At 38.2% G+C, this 27,636-nt stretch overlaps 1 protein-coding gene across 2 annotated transcripts in view; it reads right to left on the bottom strand.

The window, feature by feature from the left end:
* The window catches only part of SLC44A1 (solute carrier family 44 member 1), a 65,530-nt gene that overhangs the window by 5,281 nt on the left and 32,613 nt on the right, over positions 1-27,636 (bottom strand). For both annotated transcript variants that reach the window (XM_087742066.1, XM_087742065.1), the window contains exons 5-14: positions 19,662-19,755; positions 15,117-15,286; positions 13,169-13,258; positions 10,984-11,111; positions 9,900-10,086; positions 7,517-7,682; positions 4,181-4,337; positions 3,849-3,932; positions 2,664-2,801; positions 1,089-1,325 (exon numbers count right to left, since the gene is read on the bottom strand). In XM_087742066.1, coding sequence (XP_087598192.1) covers positions 1,089-1,325; positions 2,664-2,801; positions 3,849-3,932; positions 4,181-4,337; positions 7,517-7,682; positions 9,900-10,086; positions 10,984-11,111; positions 13,169-13,258; positions 15,117-15,286; positions 19,662-19,755 — 1,451 coding nt within the window. The remainder of the gene's footprint in view (positions 1-1,088; positions 1,326-2,663; positions 2,802-3,848; positions 3,933-4,180; positions 4,338-7,516; positions 7,683-9,899; positions 10,087-10,983; positions 11,112-13,168; positions 13,259-15,116; positions 15,287-19,661; positions 19,756-27,636) is intronic.

Raw genomic sequence — 27,636 nt, 5'->3', positions numbered from 1 at the left:
GATCACAATCACCTACTCACAAAGATTAGCAAAGGTGCTAATTCCATTTTATGTAATTTTTTTCTCTTAAAGACAAGCATTCTGTAGCAAATTTCAGTAAACTTCAGCTGCTAGTGTCTTCTGATATTGACTGTTCACTAAAGAAACCCACAATGATTCATCTGCACTGTCTTCTGAGACAGCATGCTGCATTTTACTCTTATTCTGTGCTAAAAAGCAACTCATCAGCTATCGTTTTATTTATTATATACTCTAGATTCTGTAGTGTTTTACCAAAAATTTAGCATTAAATTCTTGACATGTTTTTCCAACAAGTAATCAGAAAAAAAAATTACGCTAAGAAGTCATGAGACTCTTCCTCTAGCCCACACATGTGGGTACATTTTACAGGGACATATTCTATGGTTGCCACTTAAAAACATTATCAAGAAAATGACCTACTCAACAACAAACTGAATGGCTTGAAGCACAGAATTTTTACATCTTAGTCTCTAGCTAGAGTGAACAGGGAATAAGATGGGACAAACAAATAAGAACTGAATTGTGCAAAGGGCCTTGACATAGCATCTAGGCTCCAGAACAGAACATAATATCTGTTGTTTCTGTGCATGACAGACTGAGAAGCAAATTCTGGTTCCTGTCTATCTGAAAGAAGAAAAACTCCAGCGTGGTCACTATCTGCATGTGGGGTAGAATATTCTGATATTTTTTCTCTTCCATGTCCCAAGAGAGGTCCTTCTTAGGAAAGTACAAAAACCAAGCCTTTACCCCTTGTTTTGCTTCTTTCCATTCTGCAGTGTATCATTTACAAGATATGATACCCAAAGGTATGATTCTGCAAGACAACTGCTTATCTCACAGCTAGCATATAGAAGCCAATACCAGTGACGTCAAGGGAGGGAAGCATCATTATGTATCTGATGCTCATCAGACCACCCTGTCTGCTGACCAAGCCATGAACAACACAGCAAGGTAACCCAGGTAAAAAAAATTACAGTATTGAACTCAGCTAGTGAGCTCACTCCACTCTCAAAATAGCCATCTTATGAAACCATGTCCTTAGCCTTAGACAGCAAGGGGAAACTTACCATGAGAACTTTATCCATGTAGAATTCCCTCCCAGGGCTCCCATCATTGTATTTTGTATCGATGGCAAAACATAAGAAAAGGACATCAACAACCATTTCATAAATGGAAAGGAAGCAGTGAGCAACCAGGAATGCAAAGAGGCAGACAATGACGAGTGGCAGCACCCAGACGGTGTAATCTCGTTGGTAATTCAGCAACATAATCCCAGCCAAACCTGTACTGCAGACAATCAGGACCTGAGGAAGAAAACAGAATACAATTCTAATGACAGAAGCCTTTTGATTTTTTCTTTTTGTTTTGGTTTGGTTTTTAACCTATGTGCTTCTTGCTCTGCCAGGTCTAGAACTAGGGGTTACAGATGCTAGTGGTAATAACATCTTTATCTCCTGGATTCCCCACATCCCTGAGTGTAAATTACATGGGTGAAAGGGAGAGGGGAAGGCAGGTCTTGGGGGGATGGTGTGTTTTTAATTTTGCTGACAGAAACAACTTCCAAGCTTGTCTTATCTCTGTCTCATCTCCATACAGGGAAAGTAGATCAGAATCCATGTGAGGCACTTCATGTAACAGTCTCCACAGAATTACACTATGTGTGAGGCCCTAACAGAAATTTCACTGGTCACCAGTTTGGTCTTTGGGAACAACGAAATGACTAAAACAATTGTTGTGGCCACTCAACATTTTTAACATTTCTGAATCTATTATTATGAACTGCAGCTAAACACGAAATTTTAAAATAGGTCAGCTTTACTGTATTATAAAAATACCAGGTTGCAGTGATAGAGGACACAGGCTGGCAGCCTAGCACTGTTTTAGCTGATACTATTTTTTACATGCTGCACTGTTCATTTTAACATTTCTGTCACCTGTGCATTTCTCTAATAATTTGAAAGACACCTTTTCAGGGAGATGTTTTCTAACACCTTTCAGACACCTCCATAAAACCACATTATGTAATTTCATGGTCTCCCAAGCACCTATATCTTGATTATGTCTTTATTTCTTCTCACATCTTATTGAGTTAATTACTGGATTAAAAGTTCAGCCCACTGTACTCTGAGTTAATAAAAGCAGAGGAATGTAATAAGGAAGACAGTTCAGTCCAAGCTGGCAGTTCCTCATAGCAAGCTCCTATACTACCTTCCAGTCCAATTTTGTCATAAATGGTGATCAATAATGTGCCAATTTTCAACATAAACCCGGAGAGCCCTTACTAAACAAAATTTAGAGGAAATGCTTCCTTTCCTTACAATTCTAGGTTTTAACCACAAAACCAATCAAAAATTCAGACCTTCTAATAATCACTTTTCTCTTGACTCCCTAAAAATAAATTCATGCAAAAGGCGTCATCATCTTCAACGATTCCTTTCTGATCACTTTTACTTAACATAAGTGGGTCATCTGTTCATCCTCCCTATCCTGGACAGTGCCTTCCTGATATGATGTAGCTAAATGTGACTAAGTGCATGCTAAGAAACAGGAATTTGAAGGCATTTTCCATCTAAGATACAAGCCATTGCTAATGAAAGCTTGCTACTACGAAGCTTGGTAACAACTGTATACAGCAGACATACCTTTCCTAGAAACAGCATAAAATCCCCAACTGTGTTTATGGCAGCCACTCGCAAAGCGTTTTCCACTAGAATAATAAAGGCATCCTTTGCTGAGGTGCAGAAGTTGGTGCTGTTGATAGCTGTGGCTGTATATGCGTTCTGGGAAAAGCAGATTGAAGATTTACTCATGGAATGATCAGATATTTCAGATGGAGGCGGGGAAGAAGGGGGAGAAGATACGGCTTCTGAATAAGTCACATAAGTCATATGATGTTAATGAACAAAGATTCCCTTGAGAGTTGTTGAATCAAGAAGTATGTACCAGCTGACAGAAGACTATACAAGGTAGAGAATTACTATTCTTCTCCTCCCTTGCTCATCATTTATGCACTAACAAGTTTATTCCAAAAAACTAATTGAACAGAATTTGCAATTTCTCTGCAGGAGGAGGTAAGCAGTGGCATAACTACAGCAATTAAGTAGTTAGGGAAATATTCTGGAAATATAAAAGAGTTTGAGAGTCATACAAGTCCACCAAGATAATTTCTAGACACTTCACTAGACTGCATTCAAAGTTAACCAGGACAATTGTCTAGGATTATATTGGGGTTTTTTTTAAATGCCTTCTTCTGCTTTTATTTCTGTAGTTCCATAAGCAAAAAAAATTAACAACAGTTAAAGGGATATTGGAGAGATATTTAGAGATGTACTTAACAGAGGTGGAACCACAGGCCAATAAAGTCTCTTTTACAAAGGCATCTGACCAGCCAGCATGGCACAACTTGCAGCTCTTTTTCCACTTTGTAGATGACAGCAATTTGATGTTATATACAGTTTTTCAGTTGTGTGAACCTTAAATATTACACCTAGAAAAGCTTCAGTCTCTTCTCACAACAAACATATTTTGAAACTCAGTTGTAGTTTGACAGAGTGGACATAAGGAGGAACATCTCCAACCACTAAACAAATTGTTATAAAGTTGAGACACCATGTTCACAAAGATGAATAGCAGCTATTTTTCACCTTTACGAGGTAAACAAAAACTAATGTAGTGATTTGCAGTGTAATTTCAGTAATAGAGACAAGACTGAAGTACCTTCATTGAAGTTCCAAAGTACAATAACTTATGTGTGAGCCTCAGACTGCATTCTGGGAATCACATATATTATCAGCCCTTACATAAAACTTGAATATTGAAAATCTTACCTGATTTAAGTAGGTCAGGCACTTTTCTAGACACCAAAGGCAGCAGATGCAGGCTTTGAGCATACAACGAGCACAAGCATTTTCCTAGGAAAACACAGAATGTGGAAAAACAAAAAGCAAAACCAACAGATCTTAAGAAAAAAATATTCCTTTGTGTTTCAGTAACTGACACTCAGCTTGGTAAATTAACCAGTCCCTCTCAGTCTCATGGTCCTTTAAAGACCAAATATTCCAAAACAGGACTTCCAGCCCCACCCCACCCCCCAATTAAATTAGCTGTAAACACATCAGCCATTGAGTTTCAGTAAAAAAATGGAATGTATTTCTCTTACTTTTCCTTTGAGTTGTGTATGAATATACATAAGAATCATTCGTGGTATCTTCACTAGTGTGATAATGAAAGATCCCTTTGCCACCGTTCCCAGGTGGTAACAAACAAGGCGATTAACAGATGCCAGAATAGGAGTAAATGGCAGATTCCTTTTCTCCCTGTTGAAAAGAGAAAAAGCGTAAAGTAGAACGATCAATATGTATTTAGTATCATCTAGAAGTACTACAGATTCTCAATAAACTGAGGTGCAAAAGGAATGTATTATCCTTATACTAGTTTTCAGTGTATATTGTTCACATCACGCTGACAGTCTGTGCGAGTCACAGTTTTGCCTCTGAGGCAGTAATAGGAATAGGATAATGAATCAGTATGTCTTAAGGGTAGTCTTACTAGCGGTTGGCTGCATTGCCGCTGTCGCCAACTAGCAGTTTCTATAAAACTACATTTGATGGTGTGCAATTCAAAACCTTCCAAAACAGTGAGAAAAAAAGCTAACATTTTTCCAGTTGGACTACTGATAAACTTGCCTTTCCCATCTCTCCTGTTCTGTTGGAGGTCTCTGTGGAGACTTTGGAGAGGATATTACTACTGTTATTTTTTAGGTAAATTATTTTCTCAGATGTTTTGCATTTCTGATGTAGCTATTATATCCTCAAGGAACCAAGTACTAAGCCTTAAAACAAGCTATTTTATTGCAACATGGCTAGAATATTTTTAATCTATCAGATGAACACTCACTTTCGCAGTTTTGAAGCAATTGCCTCTTAAAGTTTTTATTTATATTTCCTACCAAGGAAGCCACTTCTATTTCTCTTTCAAAGAACAGCTTTATTCAACATTTAAAGAACAGCTCTTCTTCTTTATTAGAAATATGAACATAATATTATGCATATTAAAGGAACAAGTGCCAACATTCCAAACATAAAATATCTCCTCTGCTTGGGAGAAAGTTATTTCCATGTGAGTTTCATTCAAAAAGATAAAAAAGTAGTCTTCATTCCATGAAACTAACATCTTCGTAACTTAATGCTGAGATGTTAATGATTAAAATAGGTTTACCCTCTATTTTGTTCCAATTAACATTTAGAGCTCAGGTGGGGGAAGCCAAATTCTATTCCCTTTTGGGCACAGTCACATAAAAGGTCTGAGCCTTACACCCAGGCAACCCAACCACTTCCTCCTTTTGAGGGGGAAATGTAACTGAGGACAGAGTCTGTAATGCAGAACACCTTAAGGTCTGTTATTGCCTGACCTGAAAGGAATCCATCCGGCTAAGGCGAACGAACAGTGAACATATATAAAACATTTCTCCAGAGATAACTTCACCTCATTTGCTGCGGAAAGCTGCTAATATGCAAAATAATGAGGAAGTCCAAATTAATGCCCTTTCCTTTCTTATTAAGTTACTTTTCAGATTAGAATTGTACCTTAAAATGCAGAAAAGGATAACAGTAGGGAGAGATGGGTACTTACTAACTTAAAATAAAATTCCTGTTATGGAATGATAGGGTACAGTTAAAAGAAAAATCATAATCATTCACCCTCAGATAATAGTAAATACATAAACTTACAGATGAAGCATACACATTGCTAAGTGACCTATCTCAATGCAAAATTATCCTCTCTCCTCTGTATTTTCTTAGTTCGTTACTCAATGTAGTTTGATTATTTACAAGATTGCATTCTTGCAACATCTTATAATAACTTCACAGATGTATTTCATTGGTATGCTGGAGGACTTCATCATTAATAAAATAACAGAATTCCTGTCAGCAGAGTAAATTAATTCCTTACCTTTGATATTGTTTTACAGACTACGGCAGATAAGGAGTCAAATGTATTTCCGATAACAGTCTCAATTAAAAAGACAAACCAATTAAACATTTGTGATCTGAATCATGCACTTGAAAAATTTCTGCATGCATTATTTAAAAACCCATTTTTTTAAAAAACAGACTCTCAAAAGCACATGGCAAGAACAGAGTGTGGCTGCTGGGTATCACTAGAAATATTTATATACAATATTCTTCACGTGAAAGGCTAAAACCATATCAAAACCCACTACATGTGTGTTTAGGATACTTCTTGGGGATGGCATCACTCCAACATCTTGGTTTTCCTTTCTTAAGTAAACCACCATTGCTAAGTATCTTGTCAACATCCTCTACTCCTGCTGCTCTTTATCCAGAGGAGTTGTATTTATATTGTTTGGAAAATACTTTTTTTTGAGAACATCTGAAATAAAATTACTCATCTAGCTCTTGAACAATGATGTGGCGTTTGGGGGGTGGGGGTTTGAAGAAATGTATCATGACCTACTAGATCTAGGATGACATGTGGAGAAGCTTCATTAAACTATACTTTTATAAAACAGGTATTAGTCTAGTTGCTTCTTTTCCTTACCAAAAATATTGTCATAGTTCTGGTCTACATAGCAAAATGTAATACTTCAGATCACTGAAGTACCATTTACTCTCAGAAAATACTAACAAAGCACCTGATACCATTTTTTTTCTGAAAAACTTGTGTGCCAAATGGCTAAAACTAGAACTTTAATTTTCACTTATTTAAGGTAAATTTTAAGCAATCGTAATTTCAGAAAAGTTTTCAAATACTGGAGACTAAAACCCCAAAGCTAAGTTTGTGATTCTGCAATCAGTTTCTTATCTCTGTGAAGCAAAATTCTTGTGCCTGAAGGTTGCTAAAACCATTGCTTAATAATTAGTATTGCCTGCCTGAATAGCTAGCAGATACATGCAGAATAGCCAGCATAAAGTATGCCCTGATACACAACTTAGTACACAAATACAGCAATGAAATATGGAGCTTTAATGCACACATTTTTTATCACTTTTTATTTGAACATGATCTGGTCAGAATCTAGATGTAAATGATGACTTAATAACACCTTAAGTAATCTTGTGCAAGAACGATTAATGAAGTACTGTAGGTAATTTAAAGGGCACTGTTTTGCAATCAAAATAATAATAAATTGTTTTCAGTATTTTTTTATCTCTACCAAGCTTATCAGCATTAATTATTAGCATTACAGATGATCTTCCAGGTGCATTCTGCTTCGTAAACAATCGTCCATGTCCATACAATGTGCACAGGTTACAAAGCAAACAAGACTTAAGTCCTAAATATCAAGAATACCATCTATAATCAGCAAAACAGATTATTTTAGGACTTGACATGATTTAAAAAGACTCAATACAATTCAACTGCTCTCCAGCTTTCAGGATGGAAGCAAGTATTCTCCCCAAAAGCTGTGTCCCTCATTATTTCTGCTAATTCCATTTCTAGGCGCCTCACTTTAGAGCTAAGTTGTCCTTACCTTGTAAAATAGTAGGTCACAACAGCCCCTGCTACTGTCATCTGCTGACAGGCTAGGATAAACTCGCTGATCCAAATCAGTCCCACTACATGGTACCACCACATGTATTTCAAAGGGCCTGACATCCGAAATTCAACAAATCCTTCTTCGTTTGGGACAGGACTACCTATAAATAAATAAAGGTAAAAAAGGAAATGGTGCTTATATCAACTCAGAAAGAAGGAAGCATATGGTGTTAGCAGTTCATAACCGTCTACGGCAGAACCCCTCTAGGTTCTACTAACACTAATACTACTAAATGTCATGTTTAGGAAGATTGTTCATAAGATACAGCTTTTGAGACAACCGGTATAATGGCATTTGAAAAAAGCACTAAAAAATATTCTGAATGTACTCAAAATCCTGCATCATTTCTTTTAATTTATAGCCACATGGTGAAAATTTCCAAAACTAACCACCACCAAGTAGCAAAAATTCTTAAAATTGAACATAATAGAAGCCTGCCTTAGTCATTCCTAATTTCAGTCTTCTGCTCTGTTGGTATTATTCATACAGTCAGAAACAATATTAAACTTCATAGCTCCTTACAGCTGGATGTCAACACTAACAATCACTTTTGTTTTCCTTATGGTAAGTCTTTGTGCATGTATTTCAACAATATTTGTAGCTTTAAAGGTATTTATGGACATAAGGAGCAGCTTTAGAGATTCTAAACATATGATTTCATACATTCAGAAATCCATTGACTCTTTGTCTCATCTGAGTAGCGATACCATGTGTTGAGACTGACAGTACCTGTCAGAACCCTTCTAGGATAAGCTCTGTTTCAATGTGTTAACCACATCGAGATGTTTCATCTTATACAATGGTTTTGTGAACAGCTGATGAGATTCAGAAAAATACTGAAAGTAACATCATGTGTATAAAAAGCTTACCTTGAAACCCACTGTTTAGACTTAGCATTGATAGCACCTTCTCCACCCTCTTAGCTATGCTTTTATGCTTATATAAAAACGCAGTATTTTCTTGTGAATAAATTGAACTATTGAAATAATTCTGGGTTTAGTGAACAAGCTCTTCCTAAATGTAGGCTTCTTCTCATACACAGATAATATACACTTTTTCAGTTCTCCTCGTTGGGATTGAAAAGATCTGGCCCTATTTGCACAAAAATTTTGTTTAACTGGGATCAGTAAAGTCACTGAGTGCATATAAAGCTAAAAGCATAAATTCATCTTTGCAGAATCAACTCCAATCGAAGAGTCCTGTCAGAAAAATATAGTATCAGCTTAAATTCTGCTACAAATTTAGTCCCTGTGCAGTGGTCTTTAACTCACAGAGTGAAGCACAGGACTGAGACTTAATTCACTTTCAGAGGCAAACATTTTCTGCACATAGCACAGCATGTAATGAAAACTAAAAATTTCCAGAGTAATGAGAACAAGAACACGTGAGTTCTATTACCTCCATCCCTTGCTAAGAATTCAGGCTATGAAATAAAAAATATTTATCCTGTATTATCCTGAAATAGCTCTGTGACCTGAAACACTGCTACTTTTGGATCAAGCAGTAAACAATAAATTTCAAAATTTTAAGGTTTTAGTAATGAATGATGGTCTCTATTGTCTACAACTTACTGCAAAATAACACAGACATCTCCCATTTTAAAAAGCAGTTGCTAGGCTCCTCTGCTGAGTAACTAACATTTGAACCTACAGGATCTACTAATTCTGGAAGCTCTTGTCAGACCCTGAACACAAACAAAGCTCTCATCTTCTACGCACTTCTCAGCAGGCAGAAACTGAGAGTACCTTGGCTGCTCTCAGAATATGGTGCAAAAAGAGCAGAAAAATCCCCTCAATAATCCTGGAAAATGCTCAAATAATACTAGACACCTAGTATTATGAACAACTGAACACTACTTTGAGTGTATTTACATTTTGGGAGACAGTAAATATGTGCAACAACCCTTTCAGTACTATGTCTTCATCTGTGTGAGCGCTGGCTACAATAGAATACAATACCTTATGAAATTAGCTGCAAGATTAGCTGTTTTTGACCTGTTTATGTAAAATTAGAAGGAATAATTTGAAAAATTGTTATAGCAGTCTCATGAATGGAGTCTTGTGGTTTGCAACATGCCAACTCGCTTCAAATCAAAAAGCCGGCCTAAGGCACAAAGTAACATACTGGGAATGCAGACTCAAATGCACAACAACTTTCTTGGAACAAGTGTTTTGAAGTCACTGAAGCAGACAACAACAGAAGCATAATATGTGGTTTTTTTTCTAGAGGTTCCCACATGCTTTTTAACCAACTCTGCCTGAAATCATACAAAAATGAAGTGGAATTTATTTAAAACAAGCCTGATATAGCTGCTTACCTGTAGTACCAAGGAAAAGCAGGACTGTGATCCAGTATGTCCAGAAGAGGATAAGCACAAAGAATGTCCAAAATGGCTGGAAGACTAGCAGCGGCAGGTGAATGAAGACCTTGCCGGCCACGTGGAACAAGGCAATGGTGAGAGCTACTCGTTTGCGCATAATTAACATTATCAAGAACAAGATAACCTAGAGGGAGAAGTTTCCAAATCACATTTTAGAGAATTGAAAAATAAGCAAGCTATCGTTTTGCACAGCTGGGATATTCAAACACAGCAAATTAACACATGTTCTATCTATAAGATCACAAGATCAAAATGAAAAACTTCTATCAGCTTCTTCTGGTGATAAATTCTTTTCCAAATTATACTTTTGGGGAATTCCAATCTCATAATTATGTATTTGGAATCATCATCAGTCTCAGTCTTATGAGATTAGACCAGATTCTATCCTCAATTGTGTTTTACAAACCAGTGAAATCAGCAACAGTTAACAAAGAATACAATTTAACATCTATGTTTGGGCATGGTGTGGTCAACTTGTCATATAAGTTAGTCAAACTGTCAGTTTTTAGTAGTAAAGTCATTAACCCCAAAATGAACAGCAAGGCCTGAAGAAGATAAATTGGTTCAGTAATCATTTTTAGTATTTTAGTTCACAATGATTCTTCTTAAGTGGAAAAAGTTTCAGAGCAACTGATTTCAGAAGTAGGAATGGTCTAAGGACTTTCAAATAAACTGAAATGATGAAGTACCTCTGAACTGGGAACCTAACAAAAATCTCGTAAGTGAAACTGGATTGGAAGTCCAATATTATATCAATTCATGGAAGTCCTTGTGGACATTTTACAGTAGAGGAGAGTAACTGCAGGGTCAGGAACCCTCTCCTGACTCAAAACCAGATATTACAGAACAATGCCTGGAAGCAAAAAAAAAAAAAAAAAAAAAAAAAATCACTGCGACAGAGCTTACAGTAGAAACAAACTCTTCAAAAATGTGTGCAATATAAATCTTTCACCTGAATAAAAAAATGTAGACAACCAGGAAGACAGAACAAGAAAATAACACAGTGATTAGAAAAGCATACCGTGAAGACTGTAGCTGAAATGGCATAGATCAGAAGAGCCTGAAGATTGTCTTTGGCTATTTGAGTCTCAACAGCACTGGCAGATATTCGCTGCTTAGCATAGAGCCACCACAGGACTCCTGTACCACCTATGTTTTAGAGAAAACAAAAAAGGACAAATGAAAGATGCTCCTTCTATATGACACAGTTATACTACCTAGTACCAAAGAAACTAAACAGTTTCTTCCTTTAAGTCTAGTCTGGTACAGAATGCTCAAGGGCACTGATGGCTAACCCAACAGGATCTTCTGAGGATGGAGAAGTCCCCTCCTCTCAAGTGGATATACTGTTTTCACAGTCTCACCCCACTATGACCACTTAAGAGACTTGCAGATCTTTGACTGTGTTTTAGGGTGAAGCGCACAAGAGAACTAGTTCATGGGGAGCCCTAACAACAAAGATCACAGCTCCCATTAGACAGGCAATAGAGTAACAAAATGAAGAATAAAGAGTTATATGGTAGGACATATGTATATACGTGTATAATATGGTAGGTAGTAAGAATTTAGGAGGGAGAACAGAGAGGGACCTTTGGATTAGGATACAAAATAACACGAGGAACAAAGGGAGGAGTCTACAACTCCTGGGAAGACTAATCGAGAAGAGAAGGAACAGCCCTGATACTGAAAACAGCACCTCAGGTTAATGACACAAAGCTACAACTGTATCAGACTGTCTTTTGGGCATTGGAAAAAACATCAGTGAAAGGCTCAGGAGGCCAATATAGTGTGAGGTACTTTCTTCTAACCCCTGTTATGAAATCCTAGCCTTATGGCCAAAATTTCATTCTCATATTCTAGCTACCTTTCCAAGGTAGAACTTTTCTTAAATACAAGACTCTAGTGCCTCGGGGAGGCTTTTCAGTATCTCTTTTGAGTATCCTTCTCTGTTCTGTTGTTATTCCTGAATCAGCTGCATGAGCTTATCTAGAGATCACAAGTCTTTGTTGAAGGTACTCTGTTCAGGTCTAAAATGGAGGATGCTCTTTTGCTGTCTCCTAAACAAACAGTGAATACTGAATAAGCAGTATGTCTCACAAATAACGTGTTCTTATTCAGCCTGTGTAATGGATGCGATTTTTTAGAACATAATAACAGATGGCAATAAGTCATTCAACACTTTCACTTAACAGTTGCTCAGCTTCTAAAGGGAATATAAATGAAAAAAAATATCTAATTTTTTCCCTTTTCTGTGGTCAGATATCCTGTGAACAGTAAGCAGAAAAACCAAGTCATCCTGAAAAGACATAGATGGTCTGATGATTTTTTTCATCCCTTGCAGTCGTGCATTGCAAGAATTAAATTGCTAGTACTTCCTAATTTAATTATTCTATTTTCGTTCCTCCCCTACAGTCATCTGCCCATACATTCTGGCTTTGCTACTGAGTATCAGTAATAGAAAACTTCAGTTTTACAAATGTAAAAGTTAATGTGATAAAGCAAGGCTGTCTTAATGCAAGCTAAATCATTTTGGATGAGACAATCTTCAGCCATTCCCAAGATGGCATGGCTGGTTGCATTTCATACATGACGCAGGTCGTGCAGGACTTTGAATCATATGGAAATACAAGGATTTGATTAGAAATGCTCAGAAGAACCTTTGCTTCCTCTCCTCAAGAACAGATGTTAGATATACCTACAGAGCTACCGGGAGGACTGAAGATGAACCTATCAATGTCATATGGACACATCTACATCCTAAGGGTCCCCCTGAGGCTGCATAAACAATAGCTGCCCTTTGATTCCAGCACGCTTGAGCAGGTGGGTATGCCATCAGACACACCCAGACTAGCTGTCTTGCTCACATGTTTGGAAGGTGGGTTAACAAGTAGGCAACATTTAGGGCTGTGCTACAAGTGCTGTGAGGAATATCCTGTATTGCCTATGTGGGCTCTAGTGCAATAAGCTGACAAGAAGCTTGCCAGCCAAGCAGAGAGTGCCACAAATCTCTAAGGAGCAACATACTCTCTGGGAGAGGACTGCAATTACAAAGGTGGGATTTTTGACATTTGTGTTGCAAGGGATTCAAAGGAAAGCTAAAGGGAAAAGCATGGTCCAAGACCTGTGCAGGATGTAGTTGGCCTGAGGACACGGAGCACAAAGATTAGAACTGCACACTCAGAAACTGGGAGACAAACAAGACTTACCAAGTGATCCCAGAATGACAAGAATTGTTAAAATCCAGACAAGTACTCTTGAAATGTACCTGATTATAACCATCAAAATCATGGACAACACTGCAAAAGAAGACAAATAAAATAAGTAGAGCAATTATTTCAAGTAGAAATAGCCTTCCTAATTCTCCCACTGCACTAAGACAACTGCCTTCTAACAGAATTTTGACAGATTTATCTTCTGAGGCTTACAAACTCACTGCACAGATAGTTAAGGAAATTAGGCACCTCTACACCTTCTGCTTTGATACCGCTGATTACAACAAAGACAGCATAAGTACATTTACATGGTACATTAAATACAAGACATAATGCGTACATACAGACAGGGATGTGTTTAGACAGTGACAAAACAGACAGCAAGACATGATAGTACTCCGAGTCTGGTAACATGAGCACACCTCCTGAGGACCAGAGCAGAATCTGCACTCAAATACACTTGTCAAACAAGTGCAGACAATGTGACATTCCAAAATGTCATGACATAAAAAAGTAAAAAAATTACTACTTTATTTCCAACATTGAAAATGAGTTCTTTAACAAGGTTTGTTCATATAGTTCCACTACCATTCAGGAACCGTGTGTTAAAAAGCCCTCTACAATCTGAGCCAACTAAGATTTAGTGAGTGGTGTGTGTAAGTGCATGCACATATTTTTGCATGTACTTATTTGTGTGCAGCAGTTACATGAAAACCACGGGAACTTGGCTTTCTGAATCACACAATCTTACCCATTGTTTAAAAATAAATAAATTCTGTTTAACTAAGAAGGTATGAAAAATATTTTTTAAATTAACTGTATGTAAAACTCTGTACTAACTTCTGACTCTAAATGAACAGTAGCACTGCTAATCAACCACTAGCTTTCAAATTCAAAACAGTCTTTCTACCATTATTATCAAACACTGCAGCTGTCAAGATAGAAGAATAAACAGCTTTCCAGTTATAGTTGAAAAGATACTCCATGGTCTTTCATGGGTTTTTTGTTTGGTTTGGTTTGGTTTTTTTAAAAAACCACAAAGGCAGACTGAAAACAGAGGAATTCTTTATCTGGTACAGCTTTGCAGTGTTTCCTTCTAAACCACACGCTGCTCATATACATGGATAGTATCTAGAGCTTCCCATTTTAGGATTTCAGATTTTATAGGTGGTAGGAGTAAAATAAACTCATTAGGAAAGTAATTTATGTGGGTGAGTAGCATTCCACCTTAACTCACAAGAATTTGTTAAAGCAGCACTTCAGTCTAGTGCAATGTGTCACTGCATAGACCAGAGGCATCTCACAACTGTAGAAACGATTCAGCACCTCTATACTACTGGGAATTTACAGCTCTTCAGATAAGGCTGAGATTTTCAAAGGCCTTATGTTTTTAACTTTGGGGGAAGGGGAAGAAGGGGGTAACATACAATATAACAAATGGGCACCTAACTTCCTTGTTTTCCCTCTGAAAGTTCTCATATCCCTGCACAAGTATGTTAAATGAAACAAACTAGACCCCTTACATTGTAGAAGAGTGTGCTATTGTGCACTTCTCACCTTTTCATTTTTATTTGGAAAGGGTTTATTTGGACTTGGGTTAGCAGAAGATGAATATTAGAAATGGGAAAGGTGAATATAATAATAAAAATTAAGATAGTGGGGTTGCTCTGTTAACTACACCAAAAATAATGTTGGCTAATCAACTGCCACACATCATCTATATCTCATTATCAGTGGAAGAGGAGAAAAAACAGGAATGCATATGTGTCTTGCTTCTGAATAAGTTATCCAGCTGTCAAATAACATTTTAAAAAAGCATTCTTAACCATTTTCTAAGGGCTCATTGCTATCATACATTTTTTTGCTCATATTGTGGTTAGAGGGTGTTAACAATCTCCTAATGCAGTACTAAGAAATAGCTAGTAATGAGAAAAACAATTACCTAGTGATAACAAGCAAAGTCCCATTATAATCTCTTTGCTGGTCATAACTCCACTAATCAGCCTGTGTAAGACACTACTGTCACTGACAAAGGTGATCAGGGCCTCTGCAAACTTGGCATAGCAGGAAATGTTCACAGGAGCACAGCGATGGAAGAATGGAATAGGTGCACTGGTGACACAAGAAAAAAAAATCAGAAAAAAAAATTACTCCTACTTAATATAAATGCCACATCAACACACAAATGAAAGGTGAATAGATGCATCCACTCCACCCTCATAACATCATAACCAGAAACCATGTGTTGAATGCACAAGTGCTGCTGGAATGAGGATGATCATAATGGGAAGTGAAGCAGTTCTTACAAGTAACCCTGTGAGGCTGGAGTGCACAGTCCAATAGGAAATTATTACCCTCCCACCCTTAAACAGCAAGGCTCAGAAAATACATGTTCCTATTTCTGCTTAAACATCTCTCATTCAAGCGTCAGGTGGTGAACCAGCAGCTGAAACAATGCTTTTCACTGGTGTTAGAATGGAACACTGGACCATATTTGCAGCAAAAGAAATCCCAGAATGACAATACTCTTCTTGCAAGCATACATGTTATGCTAAAACACATCAGCACTTAACAACTGCTGCCAAGCAAACCCAATGTATTTATTCTTAGTCCTTCCCCATACTAAGCTTGCTCTCGTATTGAAGATTACAATCACAGTGTTTACTTCCATTAACTTTGTTAAAATTATGCACTTACATTCTTTGCAAGACATGCAAAGATGCCTCTATTGTTTCATTTTTCCTGAACTGTTTTGGAAGCATCCTCCCCCAAAATATTGATGTTATGCATTAAACTTTGCAGAATGCTCAGCAGAACCTGTTATCAAGTCCATCAGAGGAAGATACAAGAGAGCAAAAACTTCACTTTAAAAGTCGGCAATTTTGTTTGCTGAATGTTTCCCATTAAGTAGCTGCCTTTCTTGCTCATAAACTATGTCAGATCTCAAAGTGGCCTATTACATCTTTTGATCAATCTTCCCAATTACACCTCAGACACATGTTCCATGAATTACATGTTCCTTCCTGTAATTGTATCCAATGAAAGAAATGTATTTTGTATTACGTCAGTCTTTTCTTCTAACCTCTGAATTTTTTTCACCCTCCTCAATCTTCCTTACTTAAAAGATTTCAGTGGACTGTAGCAGCAATGCACATAACCTTTTGCAGTTTCCCCATTTCAGCAACGACCTATAAACCAGCAATTTTCTGTTCTCAATAACTATTTGTTAAGCCCAGGCACTTCCGAAATTCTAACTGCCATTTTAAACATGTAGTGAGTAAACCAGCTGCCTTAGGCACATCCGTTCTATGCATTGTTTTTTGGGGAAAAAAATACAAGATTCTGAAAACCATCAGTGTGTAATTATTCTGTACAGAATTCAGGAGAAATTATGATCACCTGCCATACCTTGGTAATTAATAGATCCTAGGTTTTTGTTTGCAGTGACTGACAATTGTAAATTACATGGTTTTAAACTCACTGTGCTGAGTAGGTAAATGCATTTGGAAATGCTCATATTGATGGTCTACTTTTAGGTAGTGATGAAGCGCGCAGTTAAGTACAGCAAAGTAATTGTGAATTAGTCACAGTTGTTAAAAACAAACTAAACCCATAATGATGGTTGCCCTATTTAAAAGGTGGCCTGTGTATCCTCTCAGCCTCTTACAACATAGCGTATTTTGGAATATGCAGTGTACTGCAGTTCATTATATGCAGTAATACTGGGAAACGCTGAAATCTGAGAGGTTTATTCAGTTGTTAACTGCTCCAGCTTGCAGAAAGCCTAGAGCATTTAGAAGTTGTCAATATCAATAACGAAGCGCAAATTCTGAGCTGGGAGTAGGCAAAAGACTGTCATTCCTGCATCCAAATATGAAAATACCCATTCTGAAAAGGGAAGCTAACAGGATTAAAATACTGTTCCAAAATACATCCCAGCAAAGGAAAAAATGCTGTTTGTGTACCAGAGTTTACATTACCCATCTAATGTTCCTTAAGCTACAGCAATTTCACTAGACATTTTAAGTTATCTGTTTTCATGTGCAATCATTGATTTCTAATTTTGTTGAAAAGTTAATTAATAAAAAAAAAAGAATGAGGTTAGTGGTTCCTACAAGCTTTCTTGAGTAAATAGGACTCCTGAGAATCCACCTTTTGAGATCTGCTGCTATTTCAGTGGTTCTGACTAAATGAGTGGGTGAGATAAGGTGTCTTGTTTAATAAAAAATACAATAATAGATCTATTCTCAGTGATCTGTGCTATTTTATATGGCCTCTTGATTATAACTTGGTATATTACATACTGAAATGGAATTACATGTTTCTGAGAATAACAACATGATACTTAACAATGAACAAGAGCAAGTAAAGTTCAAGCCAGAAGATGATGATGTTAAAAACTGTATTTTTAAAGCAATATTCAAATGAGGTTGAGAAACCCATCTGATTGTTCAAGTACTAGATTTCAGAGGAGAGCTTTTTCCTCTCACTACTACACCTGGGCATATATAGCAATCTGTGTGTGGTGAGCCTTGTTGGAGCACCACTGCATCCTGCTACTTGGAACCTCTACAGAGCAGCCTCTTGGCATAGCTTGGCACAACTGTTTGATAAACACTGCAGGGAAAAGCTGGATAGGTTTTCCTCTAGGGACCTCCACTTCAAACCTAAACAGCAAAGTCATGCTCTACTGAGGCTGAGATGTGCTAAGCACAGTTTCTGGAAGACTTATGTATCGCTGGCTGCATTGCTAGACTGCACTGCTGTGTCAAAGTTGGACATTGTGCCTTGAAGCTGGAGGATCAGAGTCCATTGAGAGGTGGAGCCTCAACCAAAGGGCATGAAGAAGCCTGGTCATCATACAGAAAACATCAAGGGACAGTCCTCACAGCATACTCTATCTCCATCCCATGGACCTAATGGGAGTCAGATGATGGTTCATACCTCTAACAGACCAAATCTGAAAACAGGAGTGTTTGTTAGGTAAGTTCTCCCTGAATGCCTCAGCCTACAGAGTGTTGGGGTTTCATTTGTTTGTTGCCACAGGATTCCATTTCCCCTCCAAATTACACTAATTTACTCAAATAATTTAACTATAAAAATCTGAAAAGCAGAGTAGTTTACAGATACAATATTGGCCTTTTTTGCTTTAGAGCATTCAGTTCAGACTTTTCAATCTCAGAAAATATTCAAACATATTGAGCATTTTGTTCGTATCAAACAAAAAAGGGCAAATACTCCACCTACACAATAGGTTTTCAAAAACAACTCTTGAGGTAGTTTTTGTGAGGAATTTACACAGTGTCATTAGAGCTCTGACACACTGTTCTATCCTCCTGTTTTCTTATTAAGCTATATTCATTCAGACTGAATGACATGGGAACACACAGAGAGAAAAGTCAATATAATTCTGGCAAAAATTAAGACTGACAAGCCTTTTCAGTATGCAAGCTGGCACTGAAGTTTTCATTTGTTTTTGTATTACAGCTATAACAGCTGGTTAGCTGCATGGAATATTAATCTGCTGTGGGGAAAAGTAAAAAAAAGAAGTTAATATTCCAGCTGCTACTTATTGTCACTACAATATAAAAAAGAATTATTCACTTGAGAGGCTACCATGCAGACAAGAGACTTAAAATCAAAGTTTTTAGAACTGACACAATTATAACATTTAATAAAACCATAACAGAAAACTATGCATAGGGCAAGACTGCAGTTATAACCCACTACTGAATATGTTTGAGAAGCTAAACTTTGAGAAAACACAACATGATTCTTCTTGAGTGAGTGGAATTACTGACAGAAGGGTGTGCACAACAGCAAACAGATCGCTTCTTTTCTCAGCAATGCTCATCTCGACAGTTCCAGCCAGCATAGCTAGCAGGGTTTCTGGAGCTACAATCTTTCCCCTCCTACTTCACAAAAAGCAGCCTAGTAAAATATTTTAAACAATAAAACTCAAATCAATCTGTTTATAAAATACAGCCCTCTTTTTGGTACTTGACCATCCTCGTATTGGTCATTTGGGGACTGAAGGAATAAAAAACGAAGCAATTTGTTAAATCTGACTGGCTGAGGTACGGCGTAAGAAGTGAACACTGCAGAGAGCTGTGTGTGAATATATCCTTTTTTCTCTCAAAGATCCAAAGTGCTCCATAATTGTCTCTGATCTGCACTGCTGACAGGCAGCTGGCTATCAGGTGAAAGGCAGTAAAACAGCTGATACTCAGCACAGCGTCAGTTACATGAGACAGAAGAGAACTTGAAGATACCAGCTCAATACTCTCAGTAACACATGCGTGGATAGTTTGGGTTTTTCTTTAAAAGCTGCTTTCAAAACGTCTTTTAAAAACATGTGGCAATAATACACTAAAACATCCACCTGTAAGACAGAATAAATTTGTGCTGCATATTTTCTAAAGAACTGTCATGAACAAAACAAATCTCTGGTCCCTCTATCCCCAATCAGACAAGATGTTAATATTACCTCTCTGGAACAGGATATTTAGGACATAACTTGGCGGCCCTTGGGTCTGTAGTGTATTCTGATGGCTGTAGTTCATAGCTACACAGAGTGGATCCTGTTGAGAGGAAAAAAAAAAGATTGATGGGGAGAGGGCGATAAAAATCAAATATTCCTATTCTTTGCAAACAGTATTAAAACTGATATAGGTTGTGATTCTGCAGCTCCTCATGTTATTACCACAAAGTTATGCTAGAGTTCCTCCTGTAATGCAACAGTGAATCAAGCCCAACACAGGCTTCAGTGTAACAGAATGACATGCTTCATCTAGTTTTGGGTCTTCCACCGTTTGTGTATTTGAGTCAAAAAGGCTAATTCACAACGCAGTGTAGAAGAGAAGGACACAAACCACTTTGAAGTCACCCTCCCCTGCTACTCCACCATGCTTTTTCTTGATCATTTTTACTGCATGAATATTGCATAAGACAACATTCATTATAGAAAGAAAACATTCAAGTGGGTTTTGGTTTGGGGTTTTTTTTGGTGTTTTCAATGTACAACCTGTCTATAGACTTCAGGGAGAGGAACAAAGAAACCAAACTGCTGAGGTTAGAAAGTTGGCTGAAAAATAGCACAAGCTCTGACCGCATTAGATGTCCAAAGCTTTTAACGAAGCTGAACTCACTCTATAAACTAATTGGTACACCACAATCAAGATCAGGTTGCCTACAACCAAATCCAAACGTAATTTAAGCTTTCCTTAGTACATGACACTTGCCTAATGGAAGTACATTACCCAGACAGATCTCTTCCCATTTGTCTATGATCAAGACACTGAACATCTGAGCCAATGCTTCTAGGAATACAGCAACTGCCAAATCAGATTGGAGCAGCGGTCTCTCAGAAACTGGAGGAAAAGGTAAGAAAGCCTCCAACGGTATAAGCTGCCTATCCAAAGACAAGTTTCTTCCCAAGCTGGTTTGCTAACAGATTGCATACTCCCCAGTGCAAGGCCTCTGGATACATAAGCCTTTAGCGTTCTTTTTTCCTACATAATAAACTAAGGACATCTTGATCATCCCTATAAATATTCAATTCTTTCCATTATGCAAGTGTGCTCTCCAGAAATACTTTCTAGGAGAGGGTTCTACAAACTGGATCTGGGTAATATGTACACACTTTTACACAAATTAAATCAATACTTTTGACTAACAGCCTTATCTTGGCCTGGGTGACACCAAACAGAAATATTATTTGTAGAAATTGTAGAATATTATTTGCAGAAATCTTGTTTACCATTGCCACATTGCTACCTCTATGAAAAGGCATCTTCTATTTACAGACTGAAAGAGAAGACAGAGAGCAGCTGAGCAGGCTACCCCATGCAGTCTCTGGAAAACTACTTAAATACCACTTCTACTAATCAGGTTTTTTGGGAACAGGTCCAAAACACCAAATACACCATTGAAGAAAGTTAGGTATCAGGTAAAACATCTGAACTACATTTTCAGTTATACTGTTTATAGGAATCCTTATCCCTCTACTTGCTTACGTGGAAAACATGGCATCAGATAAATGGACATCAGACAAAACTACCTTCCTTGCATCATAGTTGTAAACGCAATATCTAAAAGTAATTATTATTCTTTTTGGACAAAAGGCTCTATACTGCTGCCAAAATTTTCAGTCTGTTCTTGTAGATATGAAAACTTCCAGATCAAGCACGTTTACAACTCCAGAATTTGATGGAGAGGCAGCAGTAGAGAGAGTCACGTGTTTACCTTAAAAACAGAAGGAAAAAGAAGATTGCAGACATTTACATTTATTTTGTTTTGCTTTGAATATAGGCCAAAATCTAAGTTATAAAGATGACGAGAATAAAAAGTCCTGTAGGAGGAAGTGGGGGGCCTGTACGTGGACAACTCTACACAGATTCATGATACAGAACGTTCAGTGCCAGCTTGGTAATTTTGCCATTCAACACTGCCAGTGCTGAACTACAGTTTAAGTATCTTATGCAGAGGCCCCCACACTTAAGTAAGTCTAAGGGACATGGTTGATCTGTGGATGCCCATGCTTCCTTGCAACTTCCAGCAGTTCAGGCAGAAGGGAAAATGAGCAGGATTTGCTATGGCCAGGGAAGGAGGACCTAGGTTCTTTGCACAAATGCGTATCTGAAGACCTTCTGTTTGTATCACAAATGTAGGCCAAGCAAAATTGAATGCCAGATCCTGACCGGCAACACAGGTCACAAGCCATTCAAGTAGGACTTGTAGACTAGGGTAACCCAACAAACCCCTGGCTGTGGAGGAAACCGGAGGCATCTTGCGAGGTGCCTCTGGAACCCAGCGGCATGTTCCCTCCTGTCATGCAATGGAGCAGTGGACAACTCTGGCTGCCACTATCATCTCTTGCCTGGGAATTGCTCTTGGGGCTGCTCCTTTGGATCTCTTCCCTTCAGCTGTCCACCTCACGTAGCGTGCTTCTTTAGACTCACAGCCAAGCAGGAAAATATTTTCACGGAGTTTGTCAGACAAGGGACATTAACGACCCAGCATCTAAACAAACTACCAGTCCAATAGCTAAAATAATGCCCATGAGACTTATTTGTCCTTATGTCCTATATAATTGGGCAGAATAAGTTTTTACTATTCCATAAATATTTATTTCTTTGTATTTTGAAAACCTTCTGACTTCACTAATACCACTGGGGAGAGTTCTACAACCCAGATGTGTGCTTGAGTAATGTATCACTTTACATCAAACTTAAACTGATTTCTTAACAAAAGAGTCCCTGTGCATCAATAAATAAAAGTTTGAATTTCATAAGGTGAGAGTGGGAGGAATGGGCTGCTTTGCCAATCCTTCCACCCCATGCTAGTTACTCTGGGTTAGTAGAGACCGTCTTAGCACAACCAGTCTTATTATTGCTGTTAGAGTTTGCAAGGCTTGCAAAAGCTTAAAGAAGAATCTGAATCATCTACCTTGCTGAGATAATTAGTTTATCAAAGACACTACCATTATTCCTGAATTATTATCACTCGTAAACGTTTCAAAAACATTATGAGTAGAATTCAGAGAACAAACTAAAAAAATCATTAAAGTAATGCATCCTTTGATTCCTACAGCAGTGCACATATTTCTTCTGGAGAAATATTTAGGCGAACAACATCAAACTGTCCTACGGGGATTGGATTTGAGATCCCAAGATGTTGTAATCTTGAAGAAAAATACTTCTAAACTATGCAGGGCAACAGTTGCCGGACTACAGGTAAGCACACAGAGTTTACTGGTCCCACAGTGCTGTATTTGGTGCTTTCACCTACAAAATGGTATTCTGGAGACACAACACAGCTTCCGTTCCATGATTTCTTTTCCATGACTAGCGTTGCTCCGGCCATTAGAATATTTTGGGGCCACGACTGGAGCAAAGTATCTCAAAAGACAAACTTTCCTGTCAACCTTAACCTAGCCATAGGAGCAAAAGCCACCACTTCCTTTAAAAGCCTTCTTTCTGTTTTGGCTAGGCTTGTATTAGGGAGCAGCTGAACAGCCATTATCTCTAGCATTCTTAAAAACAACTACAATTAGCACAAATTATGTAAAGATGCTGTAGAAAGCCAGGACAAGGATGGAGGACCAAACTCTTATTTCAAAGATTCTTTCCAACTGAGAAGGCAAATTATTAAAGGTCTTGTGTGCTCAGAGGACACAGTGCACAGAATGACAAGACATAGCCCCCTGATTCCCACAGCAGTACAGTAAATGGGAAGTTCCATACTAACCTGAGGTGGTCAGGTGAAACTACTTTTAGAGACCAGAGCTATCCTTCCTGTATTTGCCATGTTGTAAACAAACACATAAAACCTCTGCTACATCAGCATCACTATAAACAGAAAAGTTTACAGCTTGAGAAATGGTAAGACTTCCTAAGTCATCTGCTAAGAGAACCAGCCCACAGAGGAAACCCTGAGAATACTGCCCAAATGATCGTGGTGGAAAGCACACCAGGGGCTCTGGATCCCATTCTGAGCTGCTCAGCAGTGCCTACCCATCTCTCAACAGCGTTAGCAGGAGCTAACACAAAGACTTCCAGATCTAAAAACATGGACTCATATTCAGAGTCAAGGATTTAAGCAGAAAAATACAGAACTATATACAGATACCTGGAATAGGTTCAGTACCAGGAGCAGAAGGGTCATCTTAGGAGTATGTTCTGCTTAAGTTAGGCACACCTCCCAGCAGCCCCACATACTCCTTTTCACAGGCACATGGCAAAGCATAGCCTGAGAAACCAGGAACCACAGCTTTGGCAAGGTAATTTATATGGTCTTCCACATATGGTCTCACTGTTCTGAATCTCACTGACAGTATGCACGTATTGTGCACATGTGACATAACTGACTTCTAAAAGACTGTAGGATGAAGCAGATTATAGTTAAAAAACTCTACATCTTATTTCATTTTAAGCATTCTCTCTCCTTCTCAAGGAACAACCTATTAGTCCATCAGTTATGTAAGTCCTCTAACGCAGGAAGCACACTCCAGGCAATCACAGATAGAAAAACGTGCAGAAATATTAGCAGGAATGAGACTGTTTAAATCACAGGTATTGGCCTCTGTACTTTCAGCCCAGTGCTAATTCCTCTTGGGTTCTGGGTGTTTTACGAGCAAGTGTCACCAATTAAAACATAGCTAACATTGTGAATACGTGACTCACAGATGATTATACTTGACCAACCCATGCCGGGGGCGGGGGGCGGGGGGGGGGGGGGCAAGGAGCTGTGTGGTGCTTAGTTGCCGGCCAGGGTTAAACCACAAGTTATAATTAAAAAGCCCAGACTATCCCCTTCTCTATCCCCCATTCTTATGAATAGTACAGAAAGCTGAAAACAAATATTCATTTACCCATTCCTCTACTCATATTTCTTCCAGTGCTAAATAAAATCAGCTATTCTGGAATCAAATTAAAAATCCATCTAGTCCAGTAGCAGATGTTTCCCCTACTGTATCTTTAGCTCTCCACCACTTATCGCTTAACAATATCCTTGAGTACTAACCTCCTATTAAATATCCAAACACTATTATTCCAACAGTTTATCTTCTGGTATCTAAAACATCCTCATGGCAGTAAGTTTTGTGAATAAACCATAACTTGTGTGGAAAAAAATTTGGCTCTTTGATGCCTAGTAATTTCATTTTTGACCTCTAGTTTCATATTACTGTGGTTATGAGATCAAGGAATATTTTTTTAACCTTCTCTAAGCTATTTCTGCTTTTAATGACCATACTCTTCCCGATAGTTTTCTCTTTTCAGGCAGAAGAATCATTGTTTTTTTTCTTGTGATCATCCTTGTTCTCCTTCTCAGTATGTGTACACGCAGTGAGAATATACATGTATGTGTGTGCATGTGTATAAGTTTAAAAAAGTTAAGACAACACTTTGTCAAGGAAGGACCAGAACACAGCCTTTATGATGCCAACAGAGCATGAGTTTACACAAAATACAGTCCCTATTTTTTTTCTTTTCACAATTAATAAACATTACACTTTCGAACAGTGCTGTGCCTCCACCTAATCCTCTCGCTATCCATAGTAGCTTCACAATCTCCTTCCCAAGCAGTAATAACCATTTTAAAGTAAACTGCTAAATGCATAACGTTTGTTTCCTACCCCTTCGTTCTGCAGGCATTCCTTTCCATTTGACGTTTTATTCCATTGCAATTGATATGAGATTTTTTTCATGTAATTCTAAACAATTCAGTAGCCCCCTTTCCAAATGGTTTATTAATGTAATCAATAACACAACACAATATTACTGGAGGACTCCACGTGCAGCCACTTTCTGTTGTGAAAATGATTTCATTCTCACTAGACGATCCATTTCCAACACAAGACAACCCTGACGGGCAGTTCTGGTAACAAGGTGGAGTAGTAGTGGATGACTTCATATCTCAAAACCAGTCATAGTGTACTTTTATTCCAGCCATTGAAAAAATGACACTCAGAATTAACATACCCAGGTTCCCAAAGCCCTAGTGGTGCAGAATCTCTTTAACCATAAGATGCCTATAACTAATATGGTACATAGGCTTCAGGAAAATCACGAGAAAAGGATTAAGTTTTAACCAGCACACTTTCACTAAAACCAAAGGGGGGGGGGGGGGGGAAACAGCAGCAGAAGAAAAACATCAGAAGCTGTCAGCAACCAATGTAACTGCTATTTCTAAGGCAAGTACCAATGGTAACTGCAAAGACATATTTTGATTACTACGCATGAAGATATCATTATCTTCAGACAAAAGAAAAATCCTTTTTGTTTCCCCTATGGTTCCTTCCCATAGCTCAGAGAGATGACCTGCTCTGACTTAACCAGACAGATTTCCTTTATTGATTTCTTTCAGGTCAGTCTCTGTAGCAGACTTAATGTAGCTTTACCTCTGGCTCTAAATCCACCTGGACCTCAACTAGCCTGACCTAGCTACAGAATTCTGACAACTGAGACACCTGCCAACACATTGTAGAACAGAAATTTCACTTTAGGTTCCTAAATCTGCATCCAGACATTTACACAACAGATAGGAATATTAGGTCCCACAATGACTAGTCAGTATAGTTATCACTGAATTAAACATGACAGAAATTATGGGCACCCATTTAGTGTTTCTTTTTAATAATAACATTTCATTATTCATTTGGCACAGTCATATATGAATTATATCTCCAAGGATATTTCAAAATGCTTTGGCAAGTCCTTGAAAACAGCACTGCAGTATTTCATGGACATTAAGTTTTGAAGTATCAATCAGCTTTCTGGAAAAAAAAAACAGCTTTCAGTCACATTACTCAAAATACATCATATTTTAAGTGCCGAGACCAACAAAAGCATTGAATCCCAAGTACTCCCTGCCTGAGGTGTTCTGCTGGGTGAGAAAATCCTGGGGAGACCAGCAGCAGTCAGTTCACAATATACACCATTCTCAGTTGTGTCCAATCCATAGCTCTACAAACTCAAGTTATCAGCATAGCTGTGTGAGAATAGCATTAACACATGTTCTCAGCCAACACTGCACCTTTCTGCATCACCTTCAAGAGTTGCTCCAGAACATTCCTGTACTTTACAACTTGCACCTTCCCACAGGCTGAAGATCTGACTGGACAAGTGCCCAGCTTTTTCCTTCCCTTTTTTCCTCCTCTTGTAAAAGGTCCCATCTGGTTCCCAGTGTTCTGGGTGTCAGTTACTCTGAACAGGTTAAAGGCACACACTTTCTTGTTTTCCTAAAATCAGCCAGGCTTTGTGACGGACAGACTTCTCTTAGATGGGAAGGTGCCGTAAATGCAGGACCTCACTGTGGGAGAGCAAGTGGGGTGGGGGTGGGAGCGAAGTTACTGTCCTGAAACGGTGCAGTGTTATTCACCAAATCAGTTCCTTTTCCCAAATTACAGCAGAATAGCAAGTACATCATTACTGATTCAGGAAGCCAAAAGGCTGCTTTGTCATGAAATGATCTTCATGCCTCAAGCAAGCATTTTCCCTGCCCTAAATGCTTATTTATAATCTTGCTTACAGAAAAATACAAGCTGTACTGCACAATAAGTAAGAGCTCTGCCATAATTGCTCTGAACCTTAGGGTCTGGCAGTTCTGTCCTGTTGTGTACAGGCAATCAAGTGCTTGTCCCACTTTGGGAAAGATACCATAAATGCTAAGCTAGCTGGAAGATCATACCTAGTATTGATAAAATCATTAATCAACATAGGGAAGTTGTAGTATGTTTTACTATGCTACATCTTTTGATAAAGATGTTTAGATAAAAAAAAAAAAAACCTTTATTTGAACTTACCATACCACCTCTTGATGGGCTGAGGCACAGCAGAGGATTTTTTTGGGATGGAAGGGTTCTTAAATAGTAATTTATGAAAGAATTCCAAGGTGCATGGACAAGTAAGGTGATTTCAGGGGTGGCATGTGAGTTAGGTGAAAATGGCTAACTCTCCAAA

Source organism: Nipponia nippon, unplaced genomic scaffold (genome assembly GCF_047370975.1).
Source record: "Nipponia nippon isolate SJK-2023a ecotype South Korea unplaced genomic scaffold, ASM4737097v1 scaffold_8, whole genome shotgun sequence".
Taxonomy (NCBI): domain Eukaryota; kingdom Metazoa; phylum Chordata; class Aves; order Pelecaniformes; family Threskiornithidae; genus Nipponia; species Nipponia nippon.
This window is presented reverse-complemented; position numbering and strand designations above follow the sequence as displayed.